The 20,453-nt window shown below is 42.5% G+C and overlaps 1 protein-coding gene and 1 long non-coding RNA gene across 6 annotated transcripts in view; one reads left to right on the top strand and one right to left on the bottom strand.

Moving 5' to 3' along the window:
* Positions 1 to 20,453, top strand: part of LOC309531769 — a 303,126-nt gene that overhangs the window by 59,674 nt on the left and 222,999 nt on the right. The window lies entirely within an intron of this gene.
* KLHL1 (kelch like family member 1) overlaps positions 1 to 20,453 on the bottom strand; it is a 152,094-nt gene that overhangs the window by 123,332 nt on the left and 8,309 nt on the right. For all 5 annotated transcript variants that reach the window (XM_082221419.1, XM_082221415.1, XM_082221417.1 and 2 more), the window contains exon 2: positions 2,020 to 2,202. In XM_082221419.1, the coding sequence (XP_082077545.1) occupies positions 2,020 to 2,202 (183 nt within the window). The remainder of the gene's footprint in view (positions 1 to 2,019; positions 2,203 to 20,453) is intronic.

Below are 20,453 nucleotides of genomic sequence, written 5' to 3'. Positions count from 1 at the left end.
TGTAATATATAGTGCACTATATGTGCCAGTAATTCTTGATGGAACAGAGTGAGCTGTTGACTGCAGATTAGAAGTCAGAAATAATATACAAGCATGCATGCACCTTTAAGTATGAGGTAAAAATGTGATGCAGTTTTTATTTCATGGGCAAGCTTATATTTATTAAAGCAATTTTTTTCTGCTTCAAAAAGATTTGATTGCTGTTGAACTGAAATAGTCAGAAAATCAGATTCAGTGAGCAGACACACAGTGATGCAAATATGTCTACTAACCCTTTAGATAAAAATTGTAAACATAAATCTCATTTCCCCTGCCCCTGTAAAATCTGCAGCTCCTCCCACTGTCCAGCAAGTACTTTATCACAGTTTCCAAATTTGGCAAGTATGTAAGATGTACCCACTCTGAACTGTCTAAAGTAAATCAGAGCAGCAACATAAAAAATGTTTCTTTTTATTATACCTTTGTCTTATGTTCTTTCAGATGAACAGAATCAAGCATTTGAAATATAATTTCTTTCAGACTTCAAGGGACTTTGGCTGAAATGCAGGCCAGAACTCCTCACCTAACATACCAATCCAGCAAAAAAAAACACCCAAAAAACCTGGCAGAAGGAGTTCTACTTGCACAATGGGACTCCCCCTTCTCTGTACTCATCACACTTCCCTTCTGTCCCCCAAAATTGGCTCTGGGTTTGTGTCCAAAGTACCCCTAGAACAGTATGTGTGGGGACAAGAGGGGGGAATCATTCCATCTGACAAGCTGCAATGTTTTTGCAGACAGAACATTTGTAATATAGCACATGTTGAATTCTACCAATAGTCTTTGAATGTGGGCTACAGCTGAACATCGGAGGTACGTGTCTTGTAAAATCTTTACGAGGAATTAGTTCTGCAACTTTGCCCTTTTCATATATGTCACCACTACTAACCCAAGTTTGGCCAGGTACCAATGTCACATTTCTTTCTTATGAATATACCTCAGGGTAGAAATTAATCCTCAGCACAACTGACATTTGGCTATAGGATGAATCGGTACCCTACAGGCCATTATATGCAGTCGGAGTAGAAAGCCACCCCAGCTTATTTTTAATAGTTATTTTCAAATTGAAATTAGTTTAGTAACAACATGTCCTTGATGACTCACCACAATAGGTATCTTAAAAGCTGCAATTCACTGCCTTCTGGTTATAATGCTTGCAGGCGCTTGAGTACCTGTTCTCAAGAGATTCTGTTCAGAAACTTGGAACTGGTCAACTTTTGGTGAGGATGGTGAAGCAAGTGGCTAGCACACCATGAGAAGGACTGCTAGGCAGCCAGGTTGTGCAGCAAGATTCTCTGCATTCACTCTGACTTGCTTTCAACATATATGCACAAAAAGATTTCAGGCTCTATGTATCCCCCCCTTTCCCCAATTTATACATGGTTTCCTTCCTCGGTGAATAAACACCAACAGTTCCCAAGCACAACTTGTATCCTTTTGTTGTGGTTAGCAAATGCAGAAAGAAAGGTAGACAGTACATGCTTGCAGTAAGTGACTACTACACCTTCTTGGCTCCTTTTTCCCTTCCCTGGAAGCAAAGGTGTTATGGTGATAAACTATCACCATCTTTTATCCCTCCAAGGCTGTCTCTGTAATCTTTCCTTCCAATGATGCTACCAGATGGTTAAAAGAAGAGGCATCTTTTCCTCTGGTTTGGAAACTGGAGAGGTAAAATATGGTACTAAGTGTTGATAGTAGATGATCTAGTTCAGTGGCATTACCCTCATTACCATAAAAACGGTATTAGGAATTAGTTAGTTGCCTAGGCAGCAAGATTGCTATGCAGTTCACATGTACATTTTTAGACTTGATGCTGGAACTCCTGACATGTAAGCGGTAGTGGCAGCGCACTGTGCTTGTAGGGATATACACCTATGATCAAGAGTGAAATATTTCTCGAGATACAGAACAAAGTCTGTAAGGGCATGTCTGCAAAGATGAGGCTAAATCACAGTTAATTTACCATGTTTTACCACCTACCTATGTGCAGGTATCTTACGGTTCCCAGCAATCAGGATAACATCACATAGTTGTTGTTGCTTCAGGTAGCTTTCCATCTTCCTGAAGGTTTGTTCAGCATGGTGTACAGCTTGATAGAACTCCTCAGAACTGCTTGGGTCCATGTCACATGGAGGTGTCAAGGAATGGCTGACTGCTGACAACCTGTAAGCCCAAATAAAAGGCAAAGGTTGTGGGTGGTTAGTCATGATGAAATGCTTCTAGGAACAAGGAGTTAGTCAGATTCTCAATGCTGAAAGGAATAGAACTGTAATGTGCCCTTTACACAACTCACACCAGCCCCTGCTGGCATAATACATGGTCATTCTCATAGATATATGAGAAACCATGCATGCAAGAAAACTAGCTTCTGTGCGCATATTTCTGTTTGTATTTGCATATAGAGGTGCTGCTTGCACAGAGTCCCAGCCCAATCCAGGGATGTGCACCTTGAGAAGCCTAGAATCTCACTGATCCCACATTGAGAGGCATCAGAAGGCTGGACCCCCCACCCAGCTATATAATCAAAGACACCTGAAGGTGCACTCTTCTGTTGTTTCCGAAAAACATGGATGCCAACAGACTCATGCATGTTTTTTATAGGGAGCTTTTAATTCTACAGTCAGTCTTCAAAGTATACAGCCTATATCTGTATACTGTCTTTACATTTCTACAATACTGAACTTCAAGTTTTCTCACTGCATACCAACTCTTAATGTAATACGAATCCATTGTGGATGGCGTGAGAGTGAAGAGTAGGGGTGGCTGGCCCAGCAAAAGGGTCAGTGACCCCCCACCCCCAAAAGCTGTTGGGAAAGTGTTCATGCAACAGAAGTCTGACAGCTGGTGACACCTCTCCTGTTCCTTACAGTATCCTGCCTGTATGAGTCAGCTTCTGGGATGGGATGGGTCTCAGGCTCATGACGCTCCCCTGACATTGATCATGACCACTGGAGCTTGCAGTCAGTCCCGGTTAACAACATAAAACACACCATTATTCAAAATAAAGCAGATACTAATTACAGTGCATATTTTTTCTCTTTTGATAAATGGATCACTGTAGTATTAACTTTAAGGAACTGGGAACCTCACTGGTGATTTTATAAAAGTGTATTTATTTTCCCTTCCGAACAGTTGTATTCATTGCTAAATAAAATTTGACTTGGAGCTGAATAAACCATATGGCTGAGCTTGCTTGAAAATGAGAAAGTAACAGGTTTTCCTGACAACCAGATGAATTCTGTTTGGAGAGTTCTCCAAGGGAGATGTATTGTACGAAACTGGATTTCTGTCTGAACCGTCTGTCATGTTATATTCTCAGGAATCAGCATGCCTGAACATTATGTCAGTTTTATAATAAGTTAGCAGACGCATAGCTCCATCCAAAAAATATTTCTGCTACTGTTGAGTCCTGTTATTCTGTCTACATTAATAATAATAATTAGTAGTAGTAGTAGTAGTTTTGGGACTGAAATCATTTTAAAACAATTCAGTGAACTTCTGCCATATCTAAAAAAAAAAATGAGTTGACAGATTTTAAACAAAGAAGCATGAACTATGTCACCTCTTCTCAAACTTCCTTGGGATGCAGTTCTACATGACTATTCCAAAGTAAGCTCCACTGACATCAGTGAGGCTTGCAAGTATAAAGCAGGGGTCGCCAACCTTATTGGGCCATAGGTATATTTGGAAATTGGAATAATTGTTGTGGGGTTTATACACACACGACAGCCTATTCTATTGTTTACAACTGAATGCTCCTTTCAAGCCTAATATATAGATATATATTAATTACAGAAGAAAACTAGCAGTGGAAATGGAGATGTTTATTGTACTTGGCATTTTAAAAAGGTTCCCTGAACTGAATGGCAAAGTAACCGAAACAGTTTTTGGGAGGCCTTCTAAACATAGCTGTCAACGTTTCCCTTTTCTTAAGGGAAATTCCCTTATTCTGAATAGGATTCCTCGCAAGATAAGGGAAAATGGTGACAGCTATGCTTCTAAAGCCAACAGCCCTATTAGTAAACAACTGTGCAATACTTTGGTTTCTAGACTGTCTTATCTGGCTGTAAAGAATGCTTCTGGAAGTGACAGCAACAAACAGTAATACCCGGCATACTGGGACCCCTGTGAGGGCCCATGACAGCATGAATTAGGACTCCACGTGAAACACCTGCCCTTTTGATGCCAGCGACAAAACTCCCACTGACATATATTATCATCCTAAGCTCCAGCTACGTTACCCTGGCTTTATCTGTCAATTGTGTATTTATCCACATTTTTTGACACTCAGCGAGTCACGATAATCAAAGCAACCATCACATAACTGTGTTGTTAAGAATATATCTTTTCTGAGATCAAGGTAAATCGAATGACTTTTCCTCCTGCAAGAAGGTTTTTAGCTACATACACAAGAACCTTCCACAGTTACTGACCTGAGAGTTTACTTTTCCTGAATCTTAATTTATTTTAACAAATGTTGACTTAAAAGTTGACTTCAGGTACATTGATGTTTGTATGCTACTCTACAACCCATTAAACCTTCTGCACAACTTACAGTAATATCATTTTGCCAAAAGACTAAATACATTTCTTTGTCTGAAATATGTAACCGAACTCTGATGATGTGCACCAGAAAGACACATTTTATTGCGTGCCCAGGCAGACCTCAGATGAAGGAAAATGCTCTGGTGTTGACTGCGCTGCTGGTGTCAGTGCAGACCCCTTTTTATCCTTTAGGAGTGGACTGGAGTGAAGACTGCTCATTCCCGGACCGCTACTCTTGCCCCACCCCCCAGACCGCTGTGGATAGGCCAATTTGAAAAGGGGTTTTTGACGGGAACCCAAAGCAAACTCCATGGTGACCAAGGGGTGGACGGAGCAACGGTCAGTGGAGCAGCATGGCTGCTGGAGGACAGTGGAGCCACACACTGGGCCACAAACCTCGCCCACTGCCAAACCCAGTGAGCATATATTGTTAAACATAAATGCCTCTCAATCATCATCAAATTTACCTGTTTTCCAAAAAGCTTGCAACAAACCAGATATGACGATAGCATTTTTAGCAAACTAACTTTCTCCTGGTTAAAACCCATTAACACAAAAAAATAAGGCCTAAAAAATTAATAAATTGGAAAGCTGTGTGTGTGTGTGTGTGTGTGTGTGTGTGTGTAAAACTGACTTGCTCTCAAAGTTTGTAAATGTTGGCTAATAACATAAAACAGGTATTGTTGCCAGCTAAATCTCATTTGTTCTGTTATTTCACTAGGTGGCCTCATTAAGATCCATTTCAGTTGGGGTTTAGGCCATGTTTTGTAATGGGAACTGTATTAGTAACCCATATGATGACCTCTGTCAGGATAGAAAAAGGGAAAATGTGTTGCTATTAATTCTGCTTGATCTCACGGCAGCTTTTTCGATCGTGGTATTTTTTTCTGGAGCAGCTGTCCAAGCTCCAAGTGGTTGGCACCACACTGCAATGGTTCGATGCGGCTCATAGTAAAATGGCAGGAACAGTCCACTACCTCTCACTGGCAGCACTCTTCTCTACCAGGATGCACAGAAGATGAGGGGAGAGGATGCAGCAACTTGCTTGCTTGGCCTTGCAAGGGATTTTCCTGATGTGGAGGGAGGAGATGGAGGAGATACTACACATGGCAATAAAGCATGACAATTCATGACAACATATCAGTGGTCCGTTACAGGATTCAGTTTCGGAACTCAATGGACAGAGTGCGAACAATAAGGAGGAAACAAGATATTATTGTAGAGAATATTAATATCATGAAGATATTACTGCAGAGGAACCTGTGACCTATTCACATGCTGACATCCAATAATGTACGTGGTACCTTGCAAAAGGTTCCTCTGTTTCTTTACCTTTCAGCTATGGGGAAGTAGCAGAACACTTTATCCCAGTTTCCTAACTCCAGAAATTACATTTTCTGGGTGGGGAAAAAAATAGGGGAGGAGTCTGCAGGGTTTTTCACACATCGGCCAAAAAAGTATAAGTAAAGCCATCCCCGGCTTTTTTTTTTTAATAACACACATTTCTTATGAGCAGGTAATTAGATCTAATTATATAATCCTCTAGCTAGTATTTTAATCCAGTCTATTATGTTTATGAAGTCTTCTTTATTGATTCTTTTTCTTGTTTTAACTAAAGGGAATAGCAAACAAACAGAAAAGGATGTAAGAGCATTATAAAAAGAAATATACGCCAACACCCTAGGGATTTCTTCAAATCTTTTTCTTGTAAATAGATTTGAAAGAAAAAGATGTGCTATTTTGATTTCAAGAGGGAAAGGCAAATCACTTTCTTTTTCATGAAGACAAAAAAAATCTTACCCATGTAAACACTTTATAGCAGGCTGTGTAGCCCAGTGGTGTCTGCTTGAGACTGGTACATGCTCTCCAAGATCGCAAGTAGAGGTCTTTCCTACTCCCATAACAGGCATGTAACAACAACTGGTGAATTTCTTATTTCTAGATAGCACCACACACCTTTCATCCAAGTCTTTCATTTACGATCAAGGACTGACTGCTAAATGCTGAGACAGGCTTTGGCTAGGGATTATAGCTGAGTGGTTAGGGGTTTGCTAGGAAAGGCAACACAGATTATTTCCTTGTGGGGAAGGACAAGATCCTAGAAAGGGTCTAGAAGTGTTTTACTGACTTAGTAATACAAATCAACATTCTAGAAATCAGTTTAATTAGAAACAAGTTTAAAGTGGAAGTTTTAGGTACATTCTTAATTATTTCTGATTGAAACTATTAGGTTCTAACCCCCATCTTGTGTGTTTAAATAAAATTCCAGTTTTGCACCCAACATGCCTCATCCGTACTCCAGCATCCTGTGCAAGCTGCCCAAGGGAAGAGACCAACAGCTATGGGATGTCTCCCACCCACTTTCATCATGGTAGAAGCATCTTTAGGTCTACACATTTGAAAACGTACCCAAAAGAAATTATGCTTTAATTGCAGGATTCAGGAGCCAGCCCTGCTGCTTAATAAGGGTTTCAAACCATATGAAACAACCACTCGTGTTTTAAAACCCTAATTAAACATATTGTTTCCTTTTCCCTTTCCGCCGCCATCCAACTGCACTGCAGAGAGCAGGACTGAATTCTCCATCCACCAGTTAGGGACTGTAATGTTTCCTGCAGAGAATGTGCTGGTGAATCAGGGCAGGACTGAATGCTTTGTTCACCAGTTGGGGGGCAGAGGCTGCCTTCCCTTCCTTCTCACACCCCACACCAAACACCAAACTTTTAACAAATAGCTCAAGTTGATCCAGCAATGCCTCAACCCAACCTAGCTAAAGCCGGGATCATCAGAAACTGCCTCAATTCAGTTCAGGATCCATGTTTCAGCCAGATGAGGTGCAAAGCCCAAATACGTAACACCTTTGGTACATTAACCTTTCCTCCAAGGTTACAAATGAAGCAATCTTTTGAGCGCCTTTGACCCCAAACCTGAAGTCTTTCACTGAAACCAGTTTGTTGTTAACTGAAATATTAACAATTTTAATGCTTTCTTCTGTCTGCATAGGAAATCTTCAAAACATTTGTATTCAGCAGAAGGGGTGAATTAAACTTTTATTCTCAAATTTAAAATTTCATATGGTTTAAGTTTATTAAATTTTAATGTGAATGTGGAGATTCTGAAATGCTCACTTTAATAGAGAGTAGCTATATATCTCCCAGAATAATAATAAAAAGCCCTTTCCCACAAGTCTTACAGGCACCTTTCATTCTTCCCTTTCAAACTACTTTTCATAAATGCATGAAAAAGTCAAAACAAATAGAAGTAATCTAGGAGTTCATATTTGTACAAACTTTATCAAAAACCTGACTGCAAAAAAACGAAACATGGCCTGTGTTTAAAATCTCCAACAGAAATAGTATTCACAGGTTGTTAATTTAGGATTGTTTTTGTATATCAATAATCCATGTTCCTACAAGCAGGGAATTCCAGAAAGCTTTAAAGCTCATGCACACTCTTCTTCACCTTCCAAGACTATCTCATATTTCTTCAATCTTGAGTTGGCTCTGGGAATGTGGATTCACGATTAAATGCCAGTTGTGTATACCCTTCTACTAAGACCTACAGTGCTTTTCACTTCCTAGCATTCCAATTTGGATATGCAGTGGCGTAGCGTGGGGGGTGCCAGGGGTGCCGGCCGCACCAGGCGCAACATCTGGGGGGGCGCGCTCGCTGCCTCCGGAGTCGCCGAAGAGCCTCGGGCGCAGGCTGTAGCGGAACTGCATGTCTCGCGGAACCGCCGAGCTGTGCGCGCGCCCAGGCTGAAGGCGCCCGGCAGGCAGCGGCTCTCAGCGCTGGCCGCGGAGGACGCGCCAGGCAGCCCCTCTTCACAGCCCCGCCTCCGCCGGTGCTGCTGCAGCTGCTGGGCAGTTGCATTTTCCTCGCCTCTCTGCCCCCCTCCTCCTCTGGGCAAGCGGCGTCGTTTGGGCGGCAGCGCCAGCGGCAACTCGCGGGTTAAAGGTAAAGGTAAAGGTACCCCTGCCCGAACGGGCCAGTCTTGACAGACTCTGGGGTTTGTGCGCCCATCTCACATCTATTGGCCAGGGGCCAGCGCTGTCCGAAGACACTTCCGGGTCACGTGGCCAGCGTGACAACGCTGCTCTGGCGAGCCAGAGCCGCACACGGAACGCCGTTTACCTTCCCGCTGGTAAGCGGTACCTATTTATCTACTTGCACCCTGGGGTGCTTTCGAACTGCTAGGTGGGCAGGCGCTGGGACCGAGCAGCGGGAGCGCACCCCGCCGCGGGGATTCGAACCGCCGACCTTTCGATCGGCAAGCCCTAGGTGCTGAGGCTTTAGCCCACAGCGCCACCCGCGTCCCCAGAACTCGCGGGTTAGGGGGGCGCAAATTACTTGCCTTGCCCCGGGTTAGGGGGCGCAAATTACTTGCGTTGCCCCGGGTGCTGAGAACTCACGCTACGCCACTGTGGATATGGTACCATTTTCAAAAAGATTGGAGAATGAATAATGAAAGCAACACAGGGAAGCAGTTGCAAAACTTTTGTAACATTTCAAAATTTTAATGTTTGGGTTCCCGGGCATAATGTGAGGGAAAGCACATTGGCAGGCACCACCTCTGCCATCTAGAAGGGAGAGACATCAATAGGCTGTCTTGTCAGGGTGGCACAGCTTATGTCAACTTTGCAAGTCTCTCCTAAACCTAGTTTCCCTGTCTGCTTGCAGGAGGAGGCAATCCTAAGCTTTTGTGCCTGGCCCATTACTCGGGATCAAACCACAGAGGTGATGATATCCTTCGACACCATTTGTGAATTAATGGTACTTTTGGAGTGCCTTTGTAATTGGTAGCCGACAATCCCTCATCCTAAATGAAGGTGTAGGAAAATGCCACTTTTGAACAATATGGAGAATGACACTGAACAAGAACTATGCGATGCTCAAGTTTTCAGTTGTCTGCACTTCACTAAACATCCTAGCAGGTATTCCACCATTGTCTATGTGCAGTGTATTCCTAACTAATGATGTAGATTTGGGAGATCTGTCTGCATGGTGCCCCAAGTCCCTTCCAATTGTTGGGTTCCCACATCTGTGGTGGGGAGGAGCTAAAGCAAACTCATCAATCCAGTCCCTTTGTCTAGGCAATAGTTGTGAATCAGAATAGTTAAGTACCATAATTACTATAACCAATGAAGTTTTTCTGTGTCTTGGGGCAAATGGGTGGGCTTTCCCCCTTCCCACCTGGCTGGAAGGACAATAGAAGAGTAGCCAGTTGTGAGAGAACTGGGCAGAAGTGCAGGCCAGGAATCTGGAGGTAGACGCATGCTTGATTTGTGCTGGAATCCAAGGCTGTGACTAAGGGAGAAGCAAGATGTGTTGGGGTGTTAATACTGTGAGCCCCGCCATCATAGGCTCATGTTGAATATATGTGCAAATAAAACAATGTAAATTCTAAAGACACCGCAGTCTCTGCTGACCTCCTTTCCAAGGAAACCAAACCCTGGAAACCCTGGAATCTCTCTGCTTAGACAGTGGGAGGCGTGTAACACTATGCATACTGCATACCAAATGGCATCACTTTTTAATATTTGCTTAACTGAAAAGAAGCTGAAGGCAAACAAAGAAGAGGTTCTTATATTCCCTTGCAACTTTCTTCTCCCCTGATTACAGTTTCATTTTGTAAACAAAACAGGGCCTAAAGAATTCAGTGCTTAATTTCTTTAAACCTAATAATGCAAAAGTCCCAACAAAGGCATAAATTGTTCAGCTCTTAATGGGCTGAATTGTTGTTGTTGTTGTTGTTTAGTCGTTTAGTCGTGTCCGACTCTTCGTGACCCCATGGACCAGAGCACGCTGAATTACTCATCCCTAAATGGCTTGGTTCCTACACATCATATGGTCTGATCCTATGTATGTTTATTGAAGTAAGTCTATTGTGTTCTGTGGGCTTACTCCGAAGTGTACACAGAACTGCAAATTCAGAAGCTGCTGTAGCAGATATTGGAAGCTGAGGTAGCAGAATGATTAAGGGTATGAAAAATGAGTTCCAGACTCAGATCTCAACTCAGCTATAATTTATCCAGGTGAACTTATGCAAGCCACTGATATGTTGACCTGGATGCTATGTTTAACTTTGTCCTCAATATGATCTATCTCCATGTCACAATTATTTTTGCTCTGTTGTAATGGCTCACTGTGTGGGCTGTCCTAGCCACATGGATACTTTCCCAGTATCCAGCATTGACAAAAGCACTTTTCATATGATCAGGAAGATTGGCATTGCAACTGTTGGAGAAATTGCATCAGGGTAAGGACAGTTGCCACAGGGAGAAGGTTTTTTGTTTTTTGTTTTAATTACATCCTTCTTTTGGGGCACAAGCAAATTGTCTGAGCAATATTAAAGCAAAACACCAACATATTCATAGAGTTAAGGGGGGAAGCAATCAGCAATAGAAAAAAAATTACATAAAGACCAGATTAAACTAACAAACTAAACCTAACACAATTTAAAAGTCCTACACTATGAAAATGGTCCACCTGGCACTGAAAAGATAACACAGTCAGCATCACTCAAGGATCCCTGAGGTGCACGTTCAAAACACACAACACAGAATACATTATCAGAAACTTCACCTAACTCATTTTAGCCATAAAAGAGACTGGCGGGAGGTAGCATATAGATCTCACGTGGTCTGACAGGGATAGGGAGCTGAAATCACTCCATTGTCATGGTCAGACCAATTTCTGGTGAAGTTTGGATTTGCTATGGCTACTTCTCCCTGTAGTGGTGGGAAACCAGTTTAAAATGGCCATCCATGGAGACTTATGGAACCCGCTGGATTTCTGCTTTTCCATTGGAGATAACTGTCGATCCTGCTGAGCCTCTGGAGCTGCTGAACGGAGAGATGAAATGGGCTATTTATTGGCATAAACACTCATAATTGTCCTCTCTGCTATGGAGCTTGTTGATCCCTGATATACCAGGGACTTCCAAGTGATGAAACAGGATGGGCAAAGGCTAGAGCACAACTGGTGGAAATATTGCATTGAACCCCACCGAATGCTGATTAGAGTGCATAACTGTGTCTGCTATGTGGTGGGGAAGGTGCCAAAGAAGTCCTGTCTCTGTCACTTGAGGCACAGGTAGTCTCAGCGGATGTAGTAAAGATCTTCAGTCCAGAAACCTGTTCATTTTCTTATCTGAACAAAGCCTTGGTTTGGCTTAGTTGAGATCCAGTGTGGTGTAGTGGTTAAGAGTGGTAGTCACGTAATCTGGAGAACCGGGTTCGTGTCTCCGCTCCTCCACCTGCAGCTGCTGGGTGACCTTGGGCTAGTCACACTTCTCTGAAGTCTCTCAGCCCCACTCACCTCACAGAGTGTTTGTTGTGGGGGAGGAAGGGAAGGGAGAATGTTAGCCGCTTTGAGACTCCTTCGGGTAGTGATAAAGCGGGATATCAAATCCAAACTCTTCTTCTACTTCTTAGCATGTCAGTGCTTAATATCTAACTTTACAAGGCTTTTGTTAGTATTATTATAGTATCTAGGAGACAGTGTGTGTATTACCTTGAAAACACATCCCTATGGTAATAGCACATTTTTCTACAGCAGCTGTCCAACAGGGCCATCACCATGGCATGGGGAATCCTTTAGTGTATCATATGCAACAGTCTTAAAAATTCCCCTTCTTTGCTCTTCTTCTGACATGTGCGGTCTAGGGCTGAAGTAGAGTCCAATATATTTCTCTGAACTCCCTTCCTGATTTATCCCAACTGCATGATTTAGGGCAGATGTGGATTAACATCCATCTTAAAAGGTCTGTTTTTTGTTTTCCTTTTACAAAGCAAAAGCATTTATCAGGATCTGTTTACAAAAGTGAAAACATAGCTAATCTATGTTAAGTGCACAGTCATTCTTACATAAGCTTAGCACTCCTTCCATGTATCCGAGTGACAGCAGGCACTGGTTGTTTCACTGGAAATTGGCCAGCATCAGTAGACTGCAATCTATCTTCTGACCTCCCATGATTAAGGCATACAACCATATCATTTTAGTTTTATACCATTTAACTGCAACACTCAGAGGATCCTGGTGTTCTTCATCCCTAGTCCTTCATTCACAGATCAATTTCCACGATTTCCTGGGAACAGAGAATGGTTGCTATACCAGTTTAAGTCTGTAACGTAAATATACCATTGGTGTTCCAATACTCCTGAAAGTAAACTTGTAGATAAGTAAGTTTAGTGTTTTGTTTGGGACAGCATTTGTTTCGCCAGTACATGATCCTTTAAATGGAGATGAAGAATTCACAGGCATCCCCCAGCTCCTCTTTACTCCCATAGGAGAGCATAACATCTTGAGGTTTAAAAAAAGGAAAGGAAAAGGAAACTCCAGTATCATAACTTTAAAATGAATCCTATTGAAAAGGTAGAAAATAATGGCAGTGCTGTGGAAGAGGCTTAGTGTAAGACACAATATTGCCATTTTAACCCTGTTATAAGATTTTCAATATACTTGCTCTTTCACATATCAGTCTTCTGTAACTTAATTCCCAATGGCACTAAATCCTATTAAGTATGTATCAACACAAAAAGTGCAGCAAGGTTGAAATATGTTCATAGACAGCCATAATAAATTCATTCAAAAATAATTATCTACTTGATAAACAGGTCACCACCCACAGATTATATACCCATCTAAGGTTGTCTGGTGTATAAATCCTTGATAGCTGTCAAAAATAACTGCACTGAGTACAAACACCATGGACACATTGCACTCACTACATTGGCAAAGAAAAAGTGTTTTATATAAGTTGTTCATGCATTCTAACACTGTGACACCAGATGGCGCTGTGGAGTTCCATTTTTGCCAACCCAATTTCTCATACAAAGTTTGCAACGCGTTTTATTGAAACACTTCTTTCAAGGGTCTAGATCATGCCCCTGTTTTTAAATTGTTGCACAAGGAACATGCATTCAAAAAAGCATATCACACACACATACAACAACATGTGAAATAACACATGTAGTTGATTAGACCTAGGGCATCCAGTATCAAACTTGACTTTTGTTCACATTGCACTCACAACACAATTCATAGCTGAACATAATTAGCAAGAAGCAATTTCAGCTGGCTAGTTTCCACTTGGATAACTCTTCCAAAAGCACCTAACCACCTTATCAGAAACCAGCCAGAGTCCCTGAGACTGTTGATGGATGATCTTACCCATCTTAATGCTACTTCCTGTTTGCCTCCCCTTCTCTCTCTCTCTCAACAATAATGATTTCTTTGGCAGTCCATCACTGGATACCTGCCACTTCTTGCTACTTAGTACACTATTCAATTCTCAGCATCTCTCTTCCCTGTCTCATTCCAAGCCTGACATTTCTGAATCTGAAGCAGTCAGATCACCCATGTGTTTCATTTACCCCTATAAGTGTTCAAAACATATTAAAAAAAATTACTAAACATTTTCAATCTTGATCTATGCCCAATGATTATTTGTGAAATCTGTATACAGTGGTACCTCTGGTTACATACTTAATTCGTTCCGGAGGTCCGCTCTTAATCTGAAACTTCTTAACCTGAAGCACCACTTTAGCTAATGGGGCCTCCCACTGCTGCTGCGTGATTTCTGTTCTCATCCTGAAGCAAAGTTCTTAACCCAAGGTACTATTTCTGGGTTAGCGGAGTCTGTAACCTGAAGCTTATGTAACCTGAAGCATATGTACCTTCCACCCAGCAGTCGGTGAGGGTGGGACAATCAAGGTGATGCTACTCACCTGTCTTCCCAGGTGTGAATGTTGATGCCAATTCCTTAGAGGGAGGGGGTGGGCCAGAGGAGCTCAGTATGGTGCAAGTGGAGCAACAGATTGGGGGCTCAGCAAGGTTTAGGTGCAGCAGCAGCAGCAGGAGAGTCAAATCAGGGCCCTACAGTTTACAAGAGGGGTCGGCAAACTAAGGTCTGTGGGCTGGATCAGGCCCAATTGCCTTCAGGATCTGGCCCGCGGACTGTCTGTGGATCACCGTGGGGATTCTGCTCATTCAGGCTGCGCCATTCCGCCCCCCTCACACAAACACACGCACACACACACACACACACACACACACACACACCACGGTGGCGCCTCCTCCCTCCCTCCTCCTGGCTTCTCTCCGCCCTGCCTAGAGGAGGAAGGGGGCTGGGCTGAGCTGGCTGAGCGCCATTTTAAGCAGCCCCTCTCTGGAGCCAGTCCTTTCGTGCCACTCATCTTCCCTCCACCATTGCCGCCGCCGCCCTGGTGCTCCTGTGGGCCAGAGAGAAGAGCAGACAAGCTCACTCTGCCTACCCATGAGAAGCGGCGGTGGCAGTGGTGGTGGTGGTGGCGGCAGCCCCTGGGAATGTAAGCACAGCAGCTGCGGCCAGAGGGTGGGGAGAAGGACTACTTGCCCCCCTTGCCTCTTCTTCCAGCTCCCCGCCCCCAGTGCCACTTCTCCAGCACACCACAAGATCTGAGGGACAGTGAACCGGCCCATGGCTTAAAAAAATTGCTGACCCCTGGTTTACAGGCTAACACACCTGCATAATCATAACTTTACAAATATAGAGAAATATTAAGAATCACGTAGTGGGTTGGAAGCAGACCAGCACATTTGTGAACAGAAGGGAATAGGATCCAACAGAAGTTCCCATGTAAAGAATGAGGAAGGAGTTAATTTTTGTTGGTTTTGTCTTCCTGCTACAGCCTCCAGCACCACCTCTCAGTAACACTTCCCACCCATTCCAGAGGGTCAGCCTTTCAGGGTCACAATGGAGTGGATGGGAAAGAGGAATAAGTAAAAATAAAACACCTTTTCCCTTCCTTCAATGGGACAACAAGATACGGAATGATCCCACCCTAGTTGGTGGATGCCGTTTGCTCTCGATTCAGCCCTTACATTTTCAGCTCTTAACCTGACATGGGGGCATCTGCTATCTACACATGGTGCTTATTTGAAGTGCTGTTTATTGCTTTCATACTGCTCTTTCATACCGTGGGGCACTAAATATTTCTGTGTTAATTTCTTTAATTGTAACCCAACCCAGGAGGTGCTGCACAGCAGAAACGTTCTCTTCACACAAGAGAAATTGCATCACCGTGTCAATGTCGATGGATACTGCAGATTGCAATGGTAGCCAACATCTCACCATTCAATGCTAGAAAGCAACAACATCCATCCCATATCAGAAGCTGGACAGGGTTGTCTGACAGTCTGTAGAACCTAGTAGTCAAAGAATAAATAGTATGTAATGGGGATTATTCTAGTATTAATTTCACTGGGATTTAGTCTGAACTCTATAGTTCTTTGCCATCTGTTTTCTCTAGTGATTCAGCTCACCTTCCCCCTTCTCATTCTTATTTTCTGTCACCACTCTTTCTCTTACCCCCTATTTACTCCTCTACATTTGGGTCATGGGAGGGTTGTCAAACGAGATATCAGGTATAGTGAAGCAGATTTTCACGAAAATGCTGAATCTGAATTTAATTCACCGCATCAGTGGAGAACTGCTTGGGTATGTATATCTGACAAATATTTAGGGCACAACCCTATATTTGAGTTCTGCCAGGTAAGGAACCATAGGATTTGGTGGAAGTCATGATATGTTTATGGAAGACAAGATACGATAACATGAAAAAACTCCAGTGGAACTATTTTTGTGTTGAACAATCTTTTTTAAAGTAGATAAATATGGAGCATTATTTGGCATATTTAACAAACAATGCTCCCATGTAAATAAATGCTCCCTTGTTAATGAATTAAACTGATACCTAACGCAAGGTGGTCTCTAAGAAACTTACAAACATGCTTTAAAACATACAAAATTGCTGGAAAATGTTTGTTGAATTCTGACAGTCATTTTTAATGTAAAACACAAGCCACTAAAGAATACAAAGAAACACAAACTCATCAGCAAACCCAGAACAACAGGCATGTTACAGAGCTGCAGTCTTAGGAACAGCATGCATGTGAAAGAGGTGCAGCCACAGTATGTGAAGATTTAACAAGAATAAGCAATTTTAACAGCTGTTTAGAAGAGAGAATTTTAGCAGGTGTAGCTTGTTTCCTGCTCTACTTCTAGGTACCCCGGGCTGTACATAATATTACCTGCCCTGCTCTTCACCCCAAGAGCCACAATGGGCATCATAAGATAGTTTTTCTCTTGAAAAGGAAGGACACGGTATTTTTAAAAAATAAATCCTGACTTCTGTTTTAAACTTAATGCTAGGAAAGCTTATAGCGAGAGTACGATTTACAGCTTGATCCACATTTAATCACAGTGATTTTAATGGGATGGAAACTGAGAATCACAATTGAATCAACTAAAAGCGTAGCCAAGACTTTACTGTGCCATAAAACAAATTTGGGATGGGAGTAAACTACACCGGAGCAATGTCACAAAATACAATGTCATGCTAGTACCGCATGACTATTATGCTGGCACTGCAAGGAGAAATACTATCACAAAAATATAGGGACCAGAGTAGGTTTCTTGTTCAGAGGAAGGACAACCCAACTTTATGTTCTATCCTTATGTTTTATGCACCTGAGAATATACCCATCCACATGAAAAGAAAGTCTTGCTCTCCTTTTGCTATAATTTGAATTTTGAATAATGAAATGAGTTCTGAAGGAAGAACAAAAGAAGGCATCCAAGCAGTTCAACAGGGATTAGTCCAAGCACAAGGATGCAGAAATCTAACCAGTTGTGCACCTCCACTAGCTGCCTATATAAGTCTGCTTCCATTCAAATCCCTAGTGTAGAATTTGAATACATTTTCTTTTTCTTCAATTTTGAAAGCTGAAATTATGGAGAAAAAACTTATTTCAGGTTGTTTAGGAAACTGCTAATAAAAATATTAAATTTATCAGGGGCTGCAATCTAGGGAGAAAAAAACTTTCCCAAAGAATTTGTATTCATGGTCAAAGATTCTTATTTATAAAATGACACCTGTGTAGAGGCTGAACTAGTAGCTCAGCTGGTAATTAGGCAGATGGTACATAAGAGCCTTTGTTCTATTTAAAACTTTTATTTCTTTATCCATTTTGGGATTCAGAAGAGACACTTACAATCCTTTTTCTAAGCATCTTTGCTGGGATATAAATTTCAATGTTCTCGGTTGCATTTAATTCCAAGCAAAAGGTCATTAGGATTGGGGTATTACTATAATAAGGTTATGGGAACAGTAGAATCCCATTTATTTAAAGAAAGGGGGATAGGAAGGAATTCAGTTGCAAGATGAAGAAAACACACTGTGACTGCATCAAAAGAAAGATGGAAGCTCACAAAATGAGGACGCATAAAATGGCAATTCAAATGTATTCACAGAAGTTTTTAGCAATAAACAAAAATGTCAGTCCTTTGCATAAAAACCCTCCAGAAAATGTTTCGCCTACAAATGCAATACTCCAAACTTTTACCCTGTGATCTGAATCCAAGTGAAGTGAAACAGGATTTCAGCAAGATGTCCCCAATGTCTCTTGGTATGAATATCCAGCCTTTACAAGTTCCCATTGTTGCATTAATAAGGATTTTCCAAAGCTTGTCTCCTAACTTTTCAAGGAGATTATAGAAATCTAGTGTAAAATAAGGAACTAAAAAACAAACAAATGAAAAAAATCCCTCTAACACGATGCTTAATTCCTCTGAACTTGTGCTACGACACTTTATGAGTGAGGCAGAAGAAAGAGTACTAAGGCAGATACCAAGATACAGTGGTGCCTCGCAAGACGAAATTAATTCGTTCCGCAAGTTTTTTCTTCTTGCAAGTTTTTCGTCTTGCGAAGCACGGTTTCCCATAGGAATGCATTGAAAATCAATCAATGCGTTCCTATGGAGACCGTCCGGGGACAGAGGGGAAGCGCCGCTCTGTCCCCTCTTTTGAAGCAAGGGGCGGAGGGGAGAAGATAGCTTTTCCCCGCCGCCCCTTGCTTCAAAAGAGGTCCGGGGACAGCGGGGAAGACCCGCTGTCCCCAGAGCTTGCGGGGCAAGCTTCGTTTTGCGAAGCAAGCCCATAGGGAAATTCGTCTTGCGAGGCAACTCGAAAACGAAAAAACCTTTCGTTTTGCGAGTTTTTTGTCTCGCGAGGCGTTCGTCTTGCAGGGCACCACTGTAGGTTCACCTCCTGACAATAACTATTCAAGGCTGAATAGATTCAGTGATTAATCTCAATATTTACGCCTTTTGTGACACCTTTACCTTTGCTAGCTAAAAGACCAGAAAATAAGTAGCATGTTACCACTGTGCTCAGATTTTGAGTACAAATAGGACAGAATATTGGGGGTTTTGAGTTACCATAATGTAATTTTATTCATTTGTTCATTAAATTTGTATACCATCCTTCATCCGAATCTCTCATAAGAACACAAGAGCCAGCCCATCTAGTCCCCCTTCCTCTTCTCAGTTGCCACCCAGGTGCTCAAATAGGAAACTTGAAAGCAGGATTCAAGCACAGGAGACCTCTCCTGTCCTGTGGTTTCCAGCAGCTGGTATTCAGAAGCATTGCTGCCTTCAGTTGTGGAGGCAGAGCACAGCCATCAGGGCTAGTAGAGTTCAACAGCTCTCTCCTCCATGATTTTGTCTAATCCTCATTGGCGCTGTGGGTTAAACCACAGAGCCTAGGACTTGCTGATCAGAAGGTCGGTGGTTTGAATCCCCGTGACGGGGTCAGCGCCCGTTGCTCATTCCCTGCTCCTGCCAACCTAGCAGTTCAAAAGCACATCAAAGTGCAAGTAGATAAATAGGTACTGCTCCGGCGGGAAGGTAAGCGGCATTTCCGTGCGCTGCTCTGTTTCGCCAGAAGCGGCTTAGTCATGCTGGCCACATGACCCGGAAGCTGTATGCCGGCTCCCTCGGCCAATAAAGCGAGATGAGCGCCGCAGCCCCAGAGTCGGTCACGACTGCACCTAATGGTCAGGGGTCCCTTTACCTTTACCTTTAGGTTGGTGGTCACCACTGTCTTCTGTGAGACTAAGTTCCATAGCTTAACTAGGTATTGTGTGATAAGGTGCTTCTGACTCAAGACTCCCAGCATTCAGCTTCAATGGAGGTCCATGAGTGTTATGAGGGGGGGGGCGCTTGTTTCTGATTCCTTCATCCATGCCATGGACAATTTTCTAAACTTCTATTGTGTCCCCTCTTCTCTAACACCCATTTTCTCTAAACTAAAAATTCCCAAATACTGCAACCTTTCTTACTGGGGAGCTGCTCCATTCCTTGATCATTTTGGTTGCCCTTTTCTGAATATTTTTCAAGACTACAATGTCCTTTTTGAAGCGAGATGACCAGAATTATATGCAGTATGGCAAATGTGGTCACACCATAGTTTTGTATAACTGCATTATAATAAAGGCAACTTTTCCCCCCTTTCCTTTCCTAATGATCCCTAGCATGGAATTTAAATTTTCACAGGTGTTGCACACTGGGTCAACACCCTCTTTGAGCTATCTGCTACAACCCTGAGGTCTCATTTCTGATAAGTCACCGCCATCTCGGACCCCCAAAATGTATATTGTAAAATTATTATTATTATTATTATTTGCCTTTGCATGTATCATTTTACACTTGTTTACACTGAATTGCATTTGGCATTTTACCACCTATGCACCGAGTCTGGAGCAGTCCTTTTGGAACTCTTCACAATCACTTTTTGTTTTAATGACCCTGACAAGTTAGTAACATCAGCAAACTTGAGCACCTCACTGCTCACTCCAAATTGTCAATCGTTTATGAACAAGTTTAAAGGTACAGGTCCCTATATTGATCCTTTCAGTACTCCACTTTCTACATCTTTCCACTTGGAGAACTGTCTATTTATTCTCACTTAACCTGCAACTTAACCAATTTGGGATCCTCAAGAGGACCTCTCCTCTTATTATTTGCCTGCTAAGCTTACTCAGTA

This window comes from Podarcis vaucheri (genome assembly GCF_965113315.1).
Source record: "Podarcis vaucheri genome assembly, chromosome: 4".
NCBI lineage: Eukaryota > Metazoa > Chordata > Lepidosauria > Squamata > Lacertidae > Podarcis > Podarcis vaucheri.
The sequence above is the reverse complement of the archived record's forward strand: the minus strand, read 5'-3'. Positions and strand labels throughout refer to the sequence as shown.